The 19,054-nt window shown below is 45.8% G+C and overlaps 1 protein-coding gene across 1 annotated transcript in view; it reads left to right on the forward strand.

The window, feature by feature from the left end:
* The window catches only part of DNAH7 (dynein axonemal heavy chain 7), a 525,690-nt gene that overhangs the window by 231,200 nt on the left and 275,436 nt on the right, over nt 1-19,054 (forward strand). Inside the window, 1 exon segment of the mRNA XM_030210108.1 lies at nt 18,424-18,564. Coding sequence (XP_030065968.1) covers nt 18,424-18,564 — 141 coding nt within the window.

A 19,054-nucleotide genomic window follows, 5' to 3' on the forward strand; every position in this document is an offset into this window, starting at 1 on the left:
TAGATTTGCTCTAGGTTCTGAGTGACTTTTGTTTTATAGATATTTTTAAAGTTAATTTATAATATGTCTGTAATTGAGATTACACTAGAAAACAAAATTTCTTTGTATGATGAGTTTTATGGAGAATTGTCCTTGCTGTGCTCTGTATCCATTGTTGGTGGAGAGCCAGGAGGTTCTCTGGATGCAGAATGTGTGGCTCAATGGGGCTGAATAGTGCAGTCTGTTGTACTTCCCTTAGCTCTCAATTGGCCTGCAGCCACTGAAGCCTGCACTGCAACCCTCATTGAAGTTATGGGGAGTGGGGTAGGGACAGAGCGTGGGTGCATCAGGTTGCTGTTTTTTCTCTTTCAAAAAAGTTGGCAACTCTAGTGCCCACCCATCCAACCTGTTGGCCCACCCAAAAATTGTCTTCTGGCTACGCCACTGATAGGAACCACTGTACCTCCACCCCTTTGGGGTGGTTTTCTTTGCTCCCTTGTAATCTCCAACCAGTGGGTTCTTCAACTAGTCCGTCTCTGTTATGCCCTGCATTGATTTCAGAGACCACCAGATTCCCCACCGAGAGCATATCACTTCAGCTCTCAGCACAAGCAGGTACTTGCAGAGGAACTCTCCTACCACCTCATGGCCTGTGCGTGTGAACCCGTTCCACAGTGGGAAGAAGGGAAGGGATTCTATTCTAGGTACTTCCTTGTGCAAAAGTAAACAGGGGCAATGCATCTCATCCTAGACCTGAAGGGCCTGAACAAATTCCTGGTCAAACAGAAGTTCAGGATGGTTTCCTTGGGCACCCTGCTTCCCATGCTTCATGAAAATGATTGGCTATGCTTTCTGTACTTAAAGGATGCTTATACTCTTATACCGATACCTCCAGCTCACAGGAATTATTTGTGACTAGTAAAAAAAGGCCCGTTTCTGACACAAATGAAACGGGCGCTAGCAAGGTTTTCCTTGGAGTGTGTATGTTTGGGAGAGTGTATGTGAGAGTGAGTGTTTGAGAGTCAGAGTGAAAGTGTGAGTGTGTGAGAGAGAGAGTGACTCTGGGTGTGAGTGTGTTTGTGAGAGAGTGTGTGTGAGAATGAGAGTGTGTGCAAGTGTGTATGTGAGACACAGTGTGAGAGAGAGTGTGTGTGTGTGGGCAAGAGACAGAGTGTGTGTGAGACACAGATTCTCTGTGAGAGTGAGTGTATGACACCAAGCGAGTGTGTGAGTGACTGTGTGGCACATAGAGAGTGAATGTGATACTGTGTGAGACAGAGTGTGTGAGAGTGAGAGTCAGAAAGACATTGTATATGAGAGAGACAGTGTGAGCCGTGCCCTCCCAATCCATGGCCATCTGTCCCCTGCCCCCTCCATTCATCCTTTTCCAGCAATTCCCCTCTGTCCCTGAGCCCTGCCCTCCCAATCCATGGCCATCCATGTTTGTCTGTCACCTGCCCCCTCCATTCATCCCTATCCAGTATTTCCCCTCTCTGCCTGAGGCCTGCCCTGCAATCCATATCCATCCATGCCCATCTGTCCCCGCCATTCATCCCTATGCAGCAATTCCCCTCTCCCTGAGTCCTGCCATTCCAATCCATGCCCATCCATGCTCCTCTGTCACCTGGCCCCTCCATTTTTCCCTATCCAGCATTTCCCCTCTCTGCCTGAGGCCTGCTCTGCAATCCATATCCATCCATGCCCATCTGTCCCCTCCATTCATCCCTATCCAGCAATTCCCCTCTCCCTGAGTCCTGCCCTTCCAATCCATGCCCATCCATGCTCATCTGTCACCTGGCCCCTCCATTTTTCCCTATCCAGCATTTTCCCTCTCTGCCTGAGGCCTGCTCTGCAATCCATATCCATCCATGCCCATCTGTCCCCTCCATTCATCCCTATCCAGAAATTCCCCTCTCCCTGAGTCCTGCCCTTCCAATCCATGCCCATCCATGCTCATCTGTCACCTGGCCCCTCCATTTTTCCCTATCCAGCATTTTCCCTCTCTGCCTGAGGCCTGCTCTGCAATCCATATCCATCCATGCCCATCTGTCCCCTCCATTCATCCCTATCCAGCAATTCCCCTCTCCCTGAGTCCTGCCCTTCCAATCCATGCCCATCCATGCTCATCTGTCACCTGGCCCCTCCATTTTTCCCTATCCAGCATTTCCCCTCTCTGCCTGAGGCCTGCTCTGCAATCCATATCCATCCATGCCCATCTGTCCCCTCCATTCATCCCTATACAGCAATTCCCCTCTCCCTGAGTCCTGCCCTTCCAATCCATGCCCATCCATGCTCCTCTGTCACCTGGCCCCTCCATTTTTCCCTATCCAGCATTTCCCCTCTCTGCCTGAGGCCTGCTCTGCAATCCATATCCATCCATGCCCATCTGTCCCCTCCATTCATCCCTATCCAGCAATTCCCCTCTCATTGAGTCCTGCCCTTCCAATCCATGCCCATCCATGCTCATCTGTCACCTGGCCCCTCCATTTTTCCCTATCCAGCAATTTCCCTCTCTCCCTGAGTCCTGCCCTCCCAATCCATGCCCATCCATGCTCCTCTGTCCCCTGCCCCCTCCATTCATCCATTTCCAGTAATTCCCCTCTCTCCCTGTTCCCTGCCCTCCTAATCCATACCCATCCATGCTCCTCTGTCCCCTGCCGCCTCCATTCATCCTTTTCCAGCAAGTCCCCTCTCGCCCTTCCATGACCCCCCCCTCGCATCCATGCTACTCTCTCTCCCATGTCCCAGCCTGGCCCACCCTCTTCTCCCCCCCCCCCTTCGCATCCATGCCCCCCCCCCCTTTGCATCCATGCATCCCTTTTTTTTTTTTTTTAATTCTTTTTAACTTTACCTCCGTGGCGGTTCGTGCAGCGAAGCGTCAGGGAAGGAGGCGGCGCTCCCGACGTCTAGCTTTCCCTTCGCTGTGTTCCGCCTTGTTTTGAAGGCGGAACACAGCGAAGGGAAGGCTAGACGTCGGGAGCGCCGCCTCCTTCCCTGACGCTTCGCTTCCGTATTTGTTTGTTTAGGCGCGAGGGCGGGGCAGAGACGGCTGGATGGCTTCACACCACGAACGCCACGAACTCCACGAACCCCACGAACCCCACGAACCCCACGAACCAGGGACTCAGGGAGTGACGTCAGATGGCTTCAGAACGTTGTCCTCATTAGAACGTTCACGGTGCGTTTTATTATATTAGATAGTAAAAAAGGCCCGTTTCTGACACAAATGAAACGGGCGCTAGCAAGGTTTTCCTTGGAGTGTGTATGTTTGGGAGAGTGTATGTGAGAGTGAGTGTTTGAGAGTCAGAGTGAAAGTGTGAGTGTGTGAGAGAGAGAGTGACTCTGGGTGTGAGTGTGTTTGTGAGAGAGTGTGTGTGAGAATGAGAGTGTGTGCAAGTGTGTATGTGAGACACAGTGTGAGAGAGAGTGTGTGTGTGTGGGCAAGAGACAGAGTGTGTGTGAGACACAGATTCTCTGTGAGAGTGAGTGTATGACACCAAGCGAGTGTGTGAGTGACTGTGTGGCACATAGAGAGTGAATGTGATACTGTGTGAGACAGAGTGTGTGAGAGTGAGAGTCAGAAAGACATTGTATATGAGAGAGACAGTGTGAGCCGTGCCCTCCCAATCCATGGCCATCTGTCCCCTGCCCCCTCCATTCATCCTTTTCCAGCAATTCCCCTCTGTCCCTGAGCCCTGCCCTCCCAATCCATGGCCATCCATGTTTGTCTGTCACCTGCCCCCTCCATTCATCCCTATCCAGTATTTCCCCTCTCTGCCTGAGGCCTGCCCTGCAATCCATATCCATCCATGCCCATCTGTCCCCGCCATTCATCCCTATGCAGCAATTCCCCTCTCCCTGAGTCCTGCCATTCCAATCCATGCCCATCCATGCTCCTCTGTCACCTGGCCCCTCCATTTTTCCCTATCCAGCATTTCCCCTCTCTGCCTGAGGCCTGCTCTGCAATCCATATCCATCCATGCCCATCTGTCCCCTCCATTCATCCCTATCCAGCAATTCCCCTCTCCCTGAGTCCTGCCCTTCCAATCCATGCCCATCCATGCTCATCTGTCACCTGGCCCCTCCCTTTTTCCCTATCCAGCATTTTCCCTCTCTGCCTGAGGCCTGCTCTGCAATCCATATCCATCCATGCCCATCTGTCCCCTCCATTCATCCCTATCCAGCAATTCCCCTCTCCCTGAGTCCTGCCCTTCCAATCCATGCCCATCCATGCTCATCTGTCACCTGGCCCCTCCATTTTTCCCTATCCAGCATTTCCCCTCTCTGCCTGAGGCCTGCTCTGCAATCCATATCCATCCATGCCCATCTGTCCCCTCCATTCATCCCTATACAGCAATTCCCCTCTCCCTGAGTCCTGCCCTTCCAATCCATGCCCATCCATGCTCCTCTGTCACCTGGCCCCTCCATTTTTCCCTATCCAGCATTTCCCCTCTCTGCCTGAGGCCTGCTCTGCAATCCATATCCATCCATGCCCATCTGTCCCCTCCATTCATCCCTATCCAGCAATTCCCCTCTCCCTGAGTCCTGCCCTTCCAATCCATGCCCATCCATGCTCATCTGTCACCTGGCCCCTCCATTTTTCCCTATCCAGCAATTTCCCTCTCTCCCTGAGTCCTGCCCTTCCAATCCATGCCCATCCATGCTCATCTGTCACCTGGCCCCTCCATTTTTCCCTATCCAGCAATTTCCCTCTCTCCCTGAGTCCTGCCCTCCCAATCCATGCCCATCCATGCTCCTCTGTCCCCTGCCCCCTCCATTCATCCATTTCCAGTAATTCCCCTCTCTCCCTGTGCCCTGCCCTCCTAATCCATACCCATCCATGCTCCTCTGTCCCCTGCCGCCTCCATTCATCCTTTTCCAGCAAGTCCCCTCTCGCCCTTCCATGACCCCCCCCCCCTCGCATCCATGCTACTCTCTCTCCCATGTCCCAGCCTGGCCCACCCTCTTCTCCCCCCCCCCCTTCGCATCCATGCCCCCCCCCTTCGCATCCATGCATCCCTTTTTTTTTTTTTTTATTCTTTTTAACTTTACCTCCGTGGCGGTTCGTGCAGCGAAGCGTCAGGGAAGGAGGCGGCGCTCCCGACGTCTAGCTTTCCCTTCGCTGTGTTCCGCCTTGTTTTGAAGGCGGAACACAGCGAAGGGAAGGCTAGACGTCGGGAGCGCCGCCTCCTTCCCTGACGCTTCGCTTCCGTATTTGTTTGTTTAGGCGCGAGGGCGGGGCAGAGACGGCTGGATGGCTTCACACCACGAACGCCACGAACTCCACGAACCCCACGAACCCCACGAACCAGGGACTCAGGGAGTGACGTCAGATGGCTTCAGAATGTTGTCCTCATTAGAACGTTCACGGTGCGTTTTATTATATTAGATTTCGGCTGGGGACATGTCACTTTCAGTATCTGGTGTTGCCTTTTAGCCTTGTGTCGTCTTCCAGGGTTTTCACCAAGTGTTGCAGTAATCACAGCTTTGCAGGCTGGGAGTCCATGTGTACCCCTATCTCAATGACTGGCTGGTGAAGAGCACATTGTGGGATGGGGCACAGGAATCCATGTAGAGGGCTATTCGGGTGTTAGAGCTACTACAATTCATTTTAAACTATTCCAAGTCTCATATCTTTCCTGTACAGCGATTGGAGTTCATTGGAGCCCTGCTGGACACTCAGCTGGTTCAGGCTTTTCTCCCTATGGTGTGGGTAGATGACCTTGTTGCCCTTGCCAATTGCATCCAAGCAGGTAGCAGCTCAGCAGATGTTGAGGTTGTTGGGCCACATGGTTTCTAGTGTTCATGTGACACCCATGGCCTGTCTTCACATGAGAACTGCCCAATGGACCCTAGCTTCTCAGTGCTATGAGGCCGCAGGGAACCTAGAGGATATCATCTGGGTTACGCCAGAGCTGGTTCAATCCCTAATCTGGTTGACAATTTGATCCAATTTGTCTCTGGGACTCCCATTCCAAATTCCACAGCCTAAGAAAGTGCTGACAACAGATGCATCCTGCCTAGGGTAGGGAGCTCATTTAGATGGGCTTCACACTCAAGGTGCTTGATCAGCCCAGGAAATAGATCCCCAAACCATTCTTCTGGCGCTCTGGACCATCTGGAATGCTCTAAAGGCTTTCAGGGATTGGCTTCTCAACCGTATTGTATTCATTCAAACAGAAAATCAGGTTGCCATGTACTATACAAACAAGCCGGGGGGGGGGGGGGGGCAATGGATCATGCCCTGTGTGTCAGGAGGCTGTCTGGATGTGGCGTTGCACCAGCATGGGATGCTCCTGGCCACTTACCTGGCGGGAAAATTCAACAGCCTGACCGAGCAGGGTCATTCAACTGAAAGAATGGTCCCTCAGCATGGGTGTTGCCCATGAGATCTTCTGAGTGTGGGGCACCCCCTCGGTGGATCTCTTTGCCACTCAGTCCATTCACAAAGTCCCTCAGTTCTGTTCCAGGCCCACGAAAGACTAGCATTGGATGCCTTCCCCCTTCATTGGGGACAGGACTTCTATATGCGTATCCTCCCATTCCTCTTGTGGGGAAGACTTCACTGAAACTCAAGCAAAACCACGGGATCATGATCTTGATCGCTCTCTATTGGCCCCGGCTGGTCTGGTTCCCTCTTTTCCTGGAGTTATCCTCTGAAGATTGGAGTGTTTTCCAACTCTCATCATGCAGAACGAGGGATCTCTTTTGCATTCCAACCTCCATTCTCTGGCCCTCACAGCCTGGATGTTGAGAGCTTAGAATTTGCTTCCAGAAAAGATTCCACTAAGTGGTTTTACTCTTTCAAGTGGAGGAGGTTTGCTGTCTGGTGTAAGGGCAAGGTCCTAGATGTCCACAAAAAACCTACTGTACCTAACATATAGGTGACAGTTGCAGGCATAAGGGCTATTGTAGCAGTGCACAGTTGGGTACAGTATTTTTTGATGAGTTTTGAAGGGCTCATAGAATATAAGGGGGTAATAGTGAACTCTGCACTTGGTACCTTTTATGTGAAGTCCACTGCAGTGCCCTCTAGAGTGCCCCTCAGCTCTGTTTGGATGTCTGATTGGCCAGTCTACCGAGAATGCTGGCTCCTCCTACATCCCATTGGCTTGATTTTTTGTGCTTTTCATTTGGACGTTTTTTTTCTTTTCCAAAAATGGTCCAAAAGGATAGATGCATTGAGTGCAACAACACCTAGCAAATGGCCATTTAAAACAAAAAAAAGAGAGACATTTTTTCAGGTTCAAAAATGAATAGTTCGCTACTGGATTTTTGGACGTTTTCTGCAAAATGTCCAAATTCAGATTTAGACGTCATATCAAAAATGCCCCCCACATCTTTTTATGGCGACCAGAACTGAACACAGAACTCAAGGTGAGGTCACACCATGGAGCAATACAGGAGCATTATAATATTCTTGGTCTTATTTACCATCCCATTCTTAATAATTCCTAGCATTTTGTTTGCTTTTTTGGGCTGTTGTCTCACAAGATTTCAGTGTATTGTCTATATTAACGCCTAGATCTTTTTCTTGGTTATTGAATCCTAAATTGGGCCCTAGCATCAGGTAACTATGGTTTGGATTATTCTTCCCAATGTGCATCACTTTACATTTCATTTGTCCACATTAAATTTCATTTGCCATTTGGCTACCCAGTTTTCCAATTTCCTAAGGTTTTCCTGCAATTTTTCACATTTGCATAAAGATCTTGTGAGACTAGGAGACTGGGCAATTTAAAAGGCAGATGAAAGGCAGAAGAAATTTAATGTGGACAAGTGCAAAGTGACGTACTTAGGGAAAAATAGTCCTAACTATAGGTCCAACAAGGGCCAGCGTTGTCCCCATAAAGGAGCAGGCTCAGGAAGAAATCAGCACGCAGCTCATTAATGCCTGAACTGTCTTTACTGTAGCATTCTGCAATTTAGGACTGAGTGAGGAGTTGAACAACCTTCTTAACAGGCTCCTGTGAGGTTTTGTGAAGTGCACTCAGTATTCATGTCTCCTTCTACCCCTACAAAGTTCATCAAAGGGTCATACCTTCATGTGCAGCAAGGGCAAAAATTAGTATGCCTTGGGGAAATGGTGAGAAGGTAGAATCTGATTGGTAAAATATTTGGGGGAACAGGTGGATTTTCAGGGTGATTTCTTGTTTGTTACTATTAATAGTTTGTATGGTAATGTGCAAGACAGGAGAGAGTGAGAAGTGCTTTAAGGTGATTAAGGGGAAGGATTGATATGCAGTTAGGAGCAAAGAAGATATACCAAAGTAACCGGGGGAGGGGGTTGTCGGTGGAAGTAAGAGTGGACATAATTAAAATCATAACAGGGGTAGGATGAAGATAAAATGAGAAGAGGTTTAGGAAGGGGGAAGAGAGAGGGAATTGATACATACGAATTGTAATTATAGGGAATCTTTGTATGGAATGAATGGTTGGTAATGGTGAATGAGAGGTTTATGAAGAACAAGGTGGAACTGCTGTATGTGGCATTTCTGACCTGACAATATATCTGCATTACTGAAACCTAGTTAAGAGAAGGGGATGCAGTTATTGAAGAGCAATTATGTTTCAAGGGGTTTGGTTTGTTAATGTAATGTAATATGGCTTTTGTATTCTGCTAACTCCCAAAAAAAGGTTCAAAGAGGATAACAAAATGAAAGAAAAGAAAATCATAAAGTTTCTAAATACGTCTTTAATTTTTTTTCATGTCTGTAATGAATTTAAGGGCTCATTTTCAAAAGAGAAAAACATTTTTAAAAAACAGCATAAAGTGGCATTTGCTCTTTTTCCCTGAAAAACTTCCAAATCCAGGTTTTTGAAAATTCATTTTTGAGATGTTTTTCTCTGCAGTGCATGCAAATCACAAAAGGGCATGTTGGGGATAGGATTTGGGTGTTTCAAAAACTTAGAAACATAACAGTAGATAAAGGTCAAATGGCCCATCCAGTCTGCCCTTCCTCAGTAACCTTATCTCCTTTTTCTAAGGGATCCCACATGCCAGTCCCACGCTTTCTTAAATTCTGACACAGTCTTCATCTCCACGACCTCCACCGGGAAGATATTCCATGCATCTACCACCCTTTCTGTGAAGGAGTATTTTCTTAGATTCCTCATAAATGTATTTCCTCCTTTCTTCCTTTGCCCTCTCATTCCAGAGTTTTCCTTCATTTGAAAAAGACTCACTTCCTGTACATTGATGCCACTGAGGTATTTAAACATCTCTTATCATATCCCCTCTCTCTCGCATCTCTTCCAGCGTATGCAAGTTGAGGTTCATGAGTCTGTCCCTATATGTTTTATCGTGAACAGGAAACAAATCTCTTTGCCAGGAGAGCCAAACAGGAGAGAGTAGAGGCTGATCAAAGGACAAATCCAACTCAGGAGATGTGATCAAAGACTACTTTATTAATGCAATATCTGCATTATAAAGTAGTCTTTGATCACATCTCCTGAGCTGGATTCGTCCTTTGATCAGCCTCTACTCTCTCCTGTTTGGCCTATATGTTTTATGACAGAGACCGGTCATTTTCCTGTCATAATAGAACAAAGCAAAGCGTCCAGGGCTAAAAGTTAGACATTTTGGTTTAGACCTGTTTCAATCATGACTAAATCACAAAAAGATGCCCTAAATGACCAGGTGACCTCTGGAGTATTAAGGCATGTCCCTTTCTTACTCCCCCAGTGGTCAATGACCCCTTCCTACCCCCACAAAGATGTGAAAGAAACAGTGCATACCAGCCTCTATGATAGCTTCAGATATTATGGCCAGTCTTGTAGAGCTGCAAGTCCCTGGAATAGCTTAGTGGTCGATGCAGCACACAGTAGAGAAGGAGACACAAGCCCATATCCCACTCTAACTGGTACACTTGTGGTGGGACATGTGAGCCCTCTAAAACTCACCAAAAATCTTCTGTACCTACATATAGGTGACACCTGCAGACATAAGGGTTATTGTAGTGGTAGATGTCAGCTATCGTTGTCTAGGGTGGTCCCGGAGTCCACTTCACAGAGGCAGTGGGTTCCCAAAGAATACACAATCCACACAGATTTGGATATATAAAGTATATTATATTTGCATATACAGTGGGGGAAATAAGTATTTGATCCCTTGCTGATTTTGTAAGTTTGCCCACTGACAAAGACATGAGCAGCCCATAATTGAAGGGTAGGTTATTGGTAACAGTGAGAGATAGCACATCACAAATTAAATCCGGAAAATCACATTGTGGAAAGTATATGAATTTATTTGCATTCTGCAGAGGGAAATAAGTATTTGATCCCCCACCAACCAGTAAGAGATCTGGCCCCTACAGACCAGGTAGATGCTCCAAATCAACTCGTTACCTGCATGACAGACAGCTGTCGGCAATGGTCACCTGTATGAAAGACACCTGTCCACAGACTCAGTGAATCAGTCAGACTCTAACCTCTACAAAATGGCCAAGAGCAAGGAGCTGTCTAAGGATGTCAGGGACAAGATCATACACCTGCACAAGGCTGGAATGGGCTACAAAACCATCAGTAAGACGCTGGGCGAGAAGGAGACAACTGTTGGTGCCATAGTAAGAAAATGGAAGAAGTACAAAATGACTGTCAATCGACAAAGATCTGGGGCTCCACGCAAAATCTCACCTCGTGGGGTATCCTTGATCATGAGGAAGGTTAGAAATCAGCCTACAACTACAAGGGGGGAACTTGTCAATGATCTCAAGGCAGCTGGGACCACTGTCACCACGAAAACCATTGGTAACACATTACGACATAACGGATTGCAATCCTGCAGTGCCCGCAAGGTCCCCCTGCTCCGGAAGGCACATGTGACGGCCCGTCTGAAGTTTGCCAGTGAACACCTGGATGATGCTGAGAGTGATTGGGAGAAGGTGCTGTGGTCAGATGAGACAAAAATTGAGCTCTTTGGCATGAACTCAACTCGCCGTGTTTGGAGGAAGAGAAATGCTGCCTATGACCCAAAGAACACCGTCCCCACTGTCAAGCATGGAGGTGGAAATGTTATGTTTTGGGGGTGTTTCTCTGCTAAGGGCACAGGACTACTTCACCGCATCAATGGGAGAATGGATGGGGCCATGTACCGTACAATTCTGAGTGACAACCTCCTTCCCTCCGCCAGGGCCTTAAAAATGGGTCGTGGCTGGGTCTTCCAGCACGACAATGACCCAAAACATACAGCCAAGGCAACAAAGGAGTGGCTCAGGAAGAAGCACATTAGGGTCATGGAGTGGCCTAGCCAGTCACCAGACCTTAATCCCATTGAAAACTTATGGAGGGAGCTGAAGCTGCGAGTTGCCAAGCGACAGCCCAGAACTCTTAATGATTTAGAGATGATCTGCAAAGAGGAGTGGACCAAAATTCCTCCTGACATGTGTGCAAACCTCATCATCAACTACAGAAGACGTCTGACCGCTGTGCTTGCCAACAAGGGTTTTGCCACCAAGTATTAGGTCTTGTTTGCCAGAGGGATTAAATACTTATTTCCCTCTGCAGAATGCAAATAAATTCATATACTTTCCACAATGTGATTTTCCGGATTTAATTTGTGATGTGCTATCTCTCACTGTTACCAATAACCTACCCTTCAATTATGGGCTGCTCATGTCTTTGTCAGTGGGCAAACTTACAAAATCAGCAAGGGATCAAATACTTATTTCCCCCACTGTATGTATTGGCTCACAGCACTTAGTACAGGAAAAAGGGTACAAGCTGTCTTGGGGTGTGTGTTTAGAGGGAGGGAGAAAGAAAGGATATGGTGTTTGTTCAGAGGAAAAAGAAACCTTGGACTAGGGCTGTCTGAGAAGGGGGGAGCAGAGCCAGGTGCTCTGGTGGCTAAAGATGGAGGTGTGCAGAGAAAGAAGAAGAAGAAGAAACAAAGACAGCCCAGTAGAGTCCCGTGCCCTCTGCTGCAGGGAGAAAGAAAGAGGGAGAGCTAGTGCCCTGGACACAGAGAAGTGCCCGGGACAGAGAGAGGGGGGGGGGAGCAGTAGACCCCAAGCTGAGCTCTGTGCTCTGCTGCACAGAAACAGACAGAGAGAGAGAGAGCCCTAGTGACAGGGTTGCCAGGTGGAAAATTTTTTTCCCACCCAATCCAGCCTAAAAACAGCCCAAAACCCGCCCAAACTCAAACCCCGCCCCTGACACCCCACCCCCACGTCATCACCCCCGCCCCGCCTCCCCCATCATCGGCCCCGCCTAGAACGTCACTAACCCCGCCCAAAACGTCACTAACCCCGCCTCCCGCGGCCGAAAAAAACGCCCAAAAACCGCGGAAAAGAAAAAAAAGAAGCCCAAAAAACCGCGACCTGCCGCGGGCAAAATTTTCCTGCGGCGGGTCGCGGAAAACCGCCCAATTGGGCGGTAAAACCGCCCACCTGGCAACACTGCCTAGTGAGCTCTGCTTTATACCTAATAAGAACTGAGAGGGAACAGGAGCAGAGAGAGATCAAAAACTTCTCTTTCCCAGTTATTTCCTTTACAGAACTCCAGATACTTTCTGAAGTCAGGAAAGGTGACAACTTTCACAGGTTGTCCTGTTTGAAATCCCTAGTGATGGAGCCTGACTGTCTGGCTTTGGTTGCTCTGAAGCCCTGCTCCCAGATGGAACAAAAGGTATGTTAATCAAGAGTAATTGAGAACCCAAAGGGCTATCAGGCCTCTCTGAGCACCATTTGATCCATTTCATCCTCAATGGTTCCTGCAGGAGAGGGGGGAGAGTTTATCAGAGGTCAGAAGCTGGTTTAATATTGTCAAACTGATTTCATATTAATCCAACAATAATTTTGACCTCCTGCAATCCTGACAGTAGACAGTTGAGTACAGTTGTTTTTAGGTGGGTTTTGGAGGGCTCAACATACAAAATAAGAGGGTAACAGTGAGTTGTGTGCCTGGGACTTTTTATGTGAAGTCTACTGCAGTGCCCCCCAAGGGTGCTCCACTGCACTGCTGGGATGTCTGTGTGTCCAGTCTATGAAGAATGCTGCTCCCCCCCCCCCCCCCCCCCCATACATCACAATGGCTTGATTTGTGTGTTTTTCCCTTGGTTTTTTTTTTTTTTTTTTACAAAAATGGTCCTAAAAGATAGACGCATTGAGCACAAAAACATCTAGCTAATGGCCATTTTTGAAACAAAAAGTTGGGCATTTTTCTGCTTTGAAAATGGCCATATTCTTTTTGGATGTTTTCCACAAAGGGACAGATTCTATATATGGTGCTTAAAAAATGCACGTGGAAAACATTTCCGCCTAAGTGTATTCTATAAGATTTAGGCGCAGTATATAGAATACGCTTACTTGATATCCCAGCGCCTAAAACTATGTGCCTCCATTTACACCAACGAAAATGTGACGTAAATCCCTGCAAGTAGATTTATATGTTCTAGGCTATATTTTATAACTATGTGCGTAAATTTGGGAACACCCATGAAATGCCCATTTCTCCACCCATGACCATGCACTTTTTGAGCGGCACTCATTAGAATTTAGGCGCAGTTCATTGCAGGATATTCTTAGTGAGTTGTGCATGTAAATTCTAATTATTGGCAATTAGTGCTCATTATTGCTTGTTAGGTGCTGTTATCAACACTGATTAGCTTGTTAGGCCAATTAAATTACACAAATGTTATAGAATACGCTTAAATTTCAGCATGGAACGCTAGGCATACTATATAGAATCCAGCAGAAAACGCCCAAAATCAGATTTAGATGTCGTATTGAAAAGACCCCACCACATGTCTTAAATTCAGTGAAAGGCAGTCATTGAATTGAGAGGGGGGATTCAATTCTTTTTAAGCAGACCTTAGTGCTGGTGAAAGTTTCATTACTAGAAGTTACAGGGGTTGTAGGTTTATTGCTGAAATGGGATTTAGATAATTGGGTAAGAATTTTATTGGTTTAACATGGACTCTATCTATCTATATATCTATCTGTAGTGGTGTTCCCAATTATGATACTTTTGAGGTATTTTAGCATTCATTTTGAAGATGAGACTTAGGCAAGAGGGTCTTTTTTTTGTGCCAAAGTGAAATAGGACTGTAATTTCATCCATGTAGTTGAGGGCCGAATCCACCTCAAACCATACATTGAATCTTATTTTGTATTGACAGTCACAAGGATTTCATCTTGGGTTAGGGGATGAAATGGTTATTTCAATTCCCTGGCTGGTCATCATTGGCTATCTATTGTATTATGGAGATAAGAGAATCAGTCTGAGGATCTCCTAATTTAGGGGAATTGAGGAATGTTGGAGACATTCCTTCAGGAAGATTTCTTGCAGCATGGATACCAGAGAAGCAGGAAGACAGAGGAATATTGACCTTAGTTGAAGACTGAAATTCTGATATAGGCAAGGCTTTTGAGTTTATTGCTTCAAAGAGATATTTTGATGAAATCGGGAGTATGGATTATGGCACCATGCTATACAGTTATTTGATAACCATTAAGTAAACGCTCTGCTTCAATCTATTTTCCAACATACATTTATCAATAACAGTCCACTGGGTTCAGGAATCATAGTATTATATATATATATATATATATATATATATATATATATATATATATATATATATATATATATATATATATACATACGGATCTATCAGATCAGCACACCTTCCCCTAATAAGGCTAAATGAGCCTAGCATATGTCTGAAAAGGGGCGTAGCGCAATCCTCATCAATCCTTAAGTATTTTTTTCATATCTTTTTAAGTTTTAAACAGCTTATGATTCCTGAACCCAGTGGACTGTTATTGATAAATGTATGTTGGAAAATAGATTGAAGCAGAGCGTTTACTTAATGGTTATACTGTGAGCTCCCTTCAAGATAAATACTCTGGTGCTTATTGACTATACAGTTATTTGAGGCAGATATACAAGCTTGTTAATGTAGGGAGAGGAGATGAAGGAAGGGTGGAAGAAGAGCAAAAGAGAGCATGTAAAATTCCGGCTTGGAGAATAGATATTTGATAAGGGATATGACTTAAGTTTACAAAACCATGCATAATCATCAAACAGGAGGAAAATATGATGGCAAAAGTTTGGATGCATAAAGAGAGGAATGGCCAGCAGGCAAAAAGGAGGCAATACTGCCTCCATGTAAGTTTCTGCTGAGAACTTGTTTGGAGTACTGTGCAATTCTGAACTCTGCACCTTCAAAAGGATATAAACAGGATGGAGTTGATCCAGAGGATGTTTACTAAGCCTGTGATCTTTACCGTAAAGTGTATGGATATAGACTTAAATATATAAATTATTCATATAGGGCTAGATTCTATATATGACAACTATAAAATTGTCAATGAAAAAAAACACATATAGTGCTATTCTATAAACCTCGTCTAAAGTTAGACGCGGTTTATAGAATACATGTAACACCCATTCCTGTGACTAAATTTAATTGTGGCCATTTATGCCAACTAAAACCTGGTGTAAAAGCACACAATTAATTTAGGCAAATCTCCTGGACTGGATGGTATTCATCCCAGAGTACTGATAGAACTGAAAAATGAGCTTGCGTAGCTATTGTTAGTAATATGTAATTTACCCTGAAATCGAGCGTGTTACCGGAAGATTGGAGGGTGGCCAATGTAACGCCAATTTAAAAAAAAAGGTTCCAGAGGAGATCCGGGAAATTATAGACTGGTGAGACTGATGTCGGTACCGGGCAAAATGGTAGAGGCTATTATTAAGAATAAAATTACAGAGCATATTCAAAAGTGTGGATTAATAAGGCAAAGTCAACATGGATTTAGTGAAGGGAAATCTTGCCTCACCAATCTACTACATTTTTTTGAAAGGGTGAACAAACATTTGGATAAAGGTGAGCTGGTTGATTTTGAGGGGCATAATCGAATGGAAATGCCTATCTCCATGGGCGTTTATCTCCGAGAACGGGTCCATGAAGGGGCGGGCCGAACCGTATTTTCAAAAAAATGGACGTTTTTGAGCTGGGCGTTTGTTTTTTTTTTAGTGATAATGGAAACTAAAAACACCCAGCTCAAAAACGTCCTAATCCGAGCTATTTGGTCGTGGGAGGGGCCATGATTCGTAGTACACTGGCCCCCCTGATATGCCAGGACACCAACTGGGCACCCTAGGTCAGTGCGGTGGACTTCAGAAAAAGCTCCCACATGCATAGCTCCCTTACCATGGATGCTGAGCTCCCAACCCCCCCTCCCCCAAAACCCACTACCCATAAATGTACAACACTACCATAGCTCTTAGGGGTGAAGGGGGCACCTACATGTGGGTACAGTGGGTTTTGGAGGTCTCCCATTTACCAGCACAAGTGTTACAGGTGGGGGGGATGGGCCTGGGGCCACCTGGCTGAAGTGCACTGCGGTACCCACTAAAAGTGCTCCAGGGACCTGCATACATGCAGGCCTCTAGGACTGGTTGCTGCTATATAACATTGGCACACCAGTTGACACCTGGAGACTAATCTCTCCGAAAACATCCTTTGTTGGAATAACCGCCTTTACTCACAGTTAACTGCAGATCAGAGGTTGTGCCCCACTGGCAACGAGTTTCCCTGGTACTGAGATGAGCAGTAGGTCAGAGCTGGCAGAATGCTGTACAATGCCCTCTTTCAGCCACATTCAAGGTAAGAACTAAGTTGTCTAACGTGGCTAACACAGGAAAGGGAACTAAAACTGGCTTACAAAAATGGCCACTACCGCATGGACTACAACAGGAAACACAACAGGGTACACTCTGACCCAGTAGGCAGGGGGAAAAGCACCATGGGAGAACAGCCTACCAACTACCAACATCGTGAGACTGTAACACAAGCTAATGAAATCACGGAGCCCAATACCCTACACCCACCACAATGTAATGCTGATGTGACCCTGTACTGCACCCGAGAGCCACATCTGACCCAGGGAAAGGTTGTGAGAGGATCGAACACATTCTGCTGTCATGGAGGTGGGTACGGCATTTGAGGCTGGCATAGAGGCTGGAAAAAAGTTTTTAAAGTGGGGTTTTGTTTGGTGGGAGGGGGTTAGTGACCACTGGGGGAGTCCGGGGAGGTCATCCCCGATTTCCTCCAGTGGTCATCTGGGCAGTTGGAGCACTTTTTTGGGACTTGTTTGTGAAAAAAAAGGGTAAAAAAAAAAGTGACCCAAAATCGCGGTCAAAATGCCTATTTTTTCGATTATCAGCTAAAGACGCCCATCTCTCCTCGGCTGATAACCACGCCCCAGTTCTGCCTCCACCACGCCTCCAACACGCCCCTGTCAACTTTATTTGTTTCCGTGACGGAGTGCAGTTGGAAACGCCCAAAATCGGCTTTCGATTATACTGATTTGGGCGCCTTTGCGAGACAAATGTCTATCTCCCGATTTAGGTCGCACTATAGGCGTTTTTCTCTTTCGAAAATAAGCTGGATAGTGTATCTGGATTTTCAGAAGGCATTTGACAAAGTACCTCATGAAAGACTCCAGAGGAAATTGGAGAGTCATGGGATAGGAGGTAGTGTTCTATTGTGGATTAAAAACTGGTTAAAAGATAGAAAACAGAGAGTAGGGTTAAATGGTCAGTATTCTCAATGGAGAAGGATAGTTTGTGGGGTTCCCCAGGGGTCTGTGCTGGGACCGCTGCTTTTTAACATATTTATAAATGACCTAGAGATGGGAGTAACTAGTGAGGTAATTAAATTTACTGATGACACAAAGTTATTCAAAGTTGTTAAATCACGAGAGGATTGTGAAAAACTACAAGAGGACCTTATGAGACTGGGAGATGGGGCGTCTAAATGGCAGATGACATTTAATGTGAGCAAGTGCAAAGTGATGCATGTGGGAAAGAGGAACCCGAATTATAGCTACGTCATGCAAGGTTTCACGTTAGGAGCCACCGACCAAGAAAGGGATCTAGGTGTCATTGATGATACGTTGAAACCTTCTGCTCAGTGTGCTGCTGCGGCTAAGAAAGCAAATAGAATGTTAGGTATTGTTAGGAAAGGAATGGAAAACAAAAATGAAGATGTTATAATGCCTTTGTATTGCTCCATGCACAGAAAACTTTCTTTAAATTTTTATGCATACTAAATAGCAGGTGTAAATATATGCATACATTTTTGCTGGGGCTATTTTCAATGGAAAATTGGTGTGACATATGTGATACTTGCTGCATTGATTAGGCGGCCTGTTATAAGACTCTCCCTATGTCTATGTCTATGGGCCTGTAAATGAATTCAAACTATGAGTTTCTTGCATGGTTTGTAGCATTTTGTTTCACCTTGTGCTTTATTATCTCAAAACATCTTGATATCTTTATTAAGCAATTAATTTACTGAACCTGATTTTTAAACTACTCTTTAATATGTTTAAAATAAAATGTGTCAAAGATGTATTTTCTGTCAATATTTCTTTTATAAGCAATTTATTTCAATTAATTAAAAAAGTAAATACTCTATTTTTTGTCAACAAGGTTATTGGAGAAGCAATTGAGTCATATCCCAAAACACAACGTAATAGCTGGGTGAAAGATTGGCCTGGGCAGACAGTCCTCTGTGTATCTCAGATATTCTGGACACAAGAAGTACAAGTATCAATTGGGAAAGGTCAGGAGGTAGGTAGTTCTCCTGTGTGTATGAGAAATATTTACTGTATTTGGTGAAAAAATGTTGTTTAAGAACTGCTCTTTTCAAGAGGTTTTTGCTGTAGGCTCACAATGGAGAATCTTTTAAGAGACATCACATTTGACAACTCCAGTCACATAAATGCTTGTTAAATATTGTGGATTCACTCTTTGACCCCTATGGGTTACATCAGTTGAGGAGGGATTGGGCAACTGTGTACTTTAGTTTGTTTGAGCTTTGAGTGATGGGGCTGCTGGGAGGCCAGGCTGTAGGGAGGTGAATGCTGAGGCTATAGGGGGACTAATCTATGGGGATGCAAATTATGGGGATGTGAATAATGGGGCAGGGTGAATAAAATATGTATGAATGCTGCAGTAGGGTGTGTGGGTAAATTGTGAGTGCTGAAGCTGTTGGGGGATGGGGGGTTGAGCTGTAAGGGATGATACAACATAACAAGCAATGTATTTGAATTTACCGAAA

Source organism: Microcaecilia unicolor, chromosome 7 (assembly GCF_901765095.1).
Source record: "Microcaecilia unicolor chromosome 7, aMicUni1.1, whole genome shotgun sequence".
Classification (NCBI taxonomy): domain Eukaryota; kingdom Metazoa; phylum Chordata; class Amphibia; order Gymnophiona; family Siphonopidae; genus Microcaecilia; species Microcaecilia unicolor.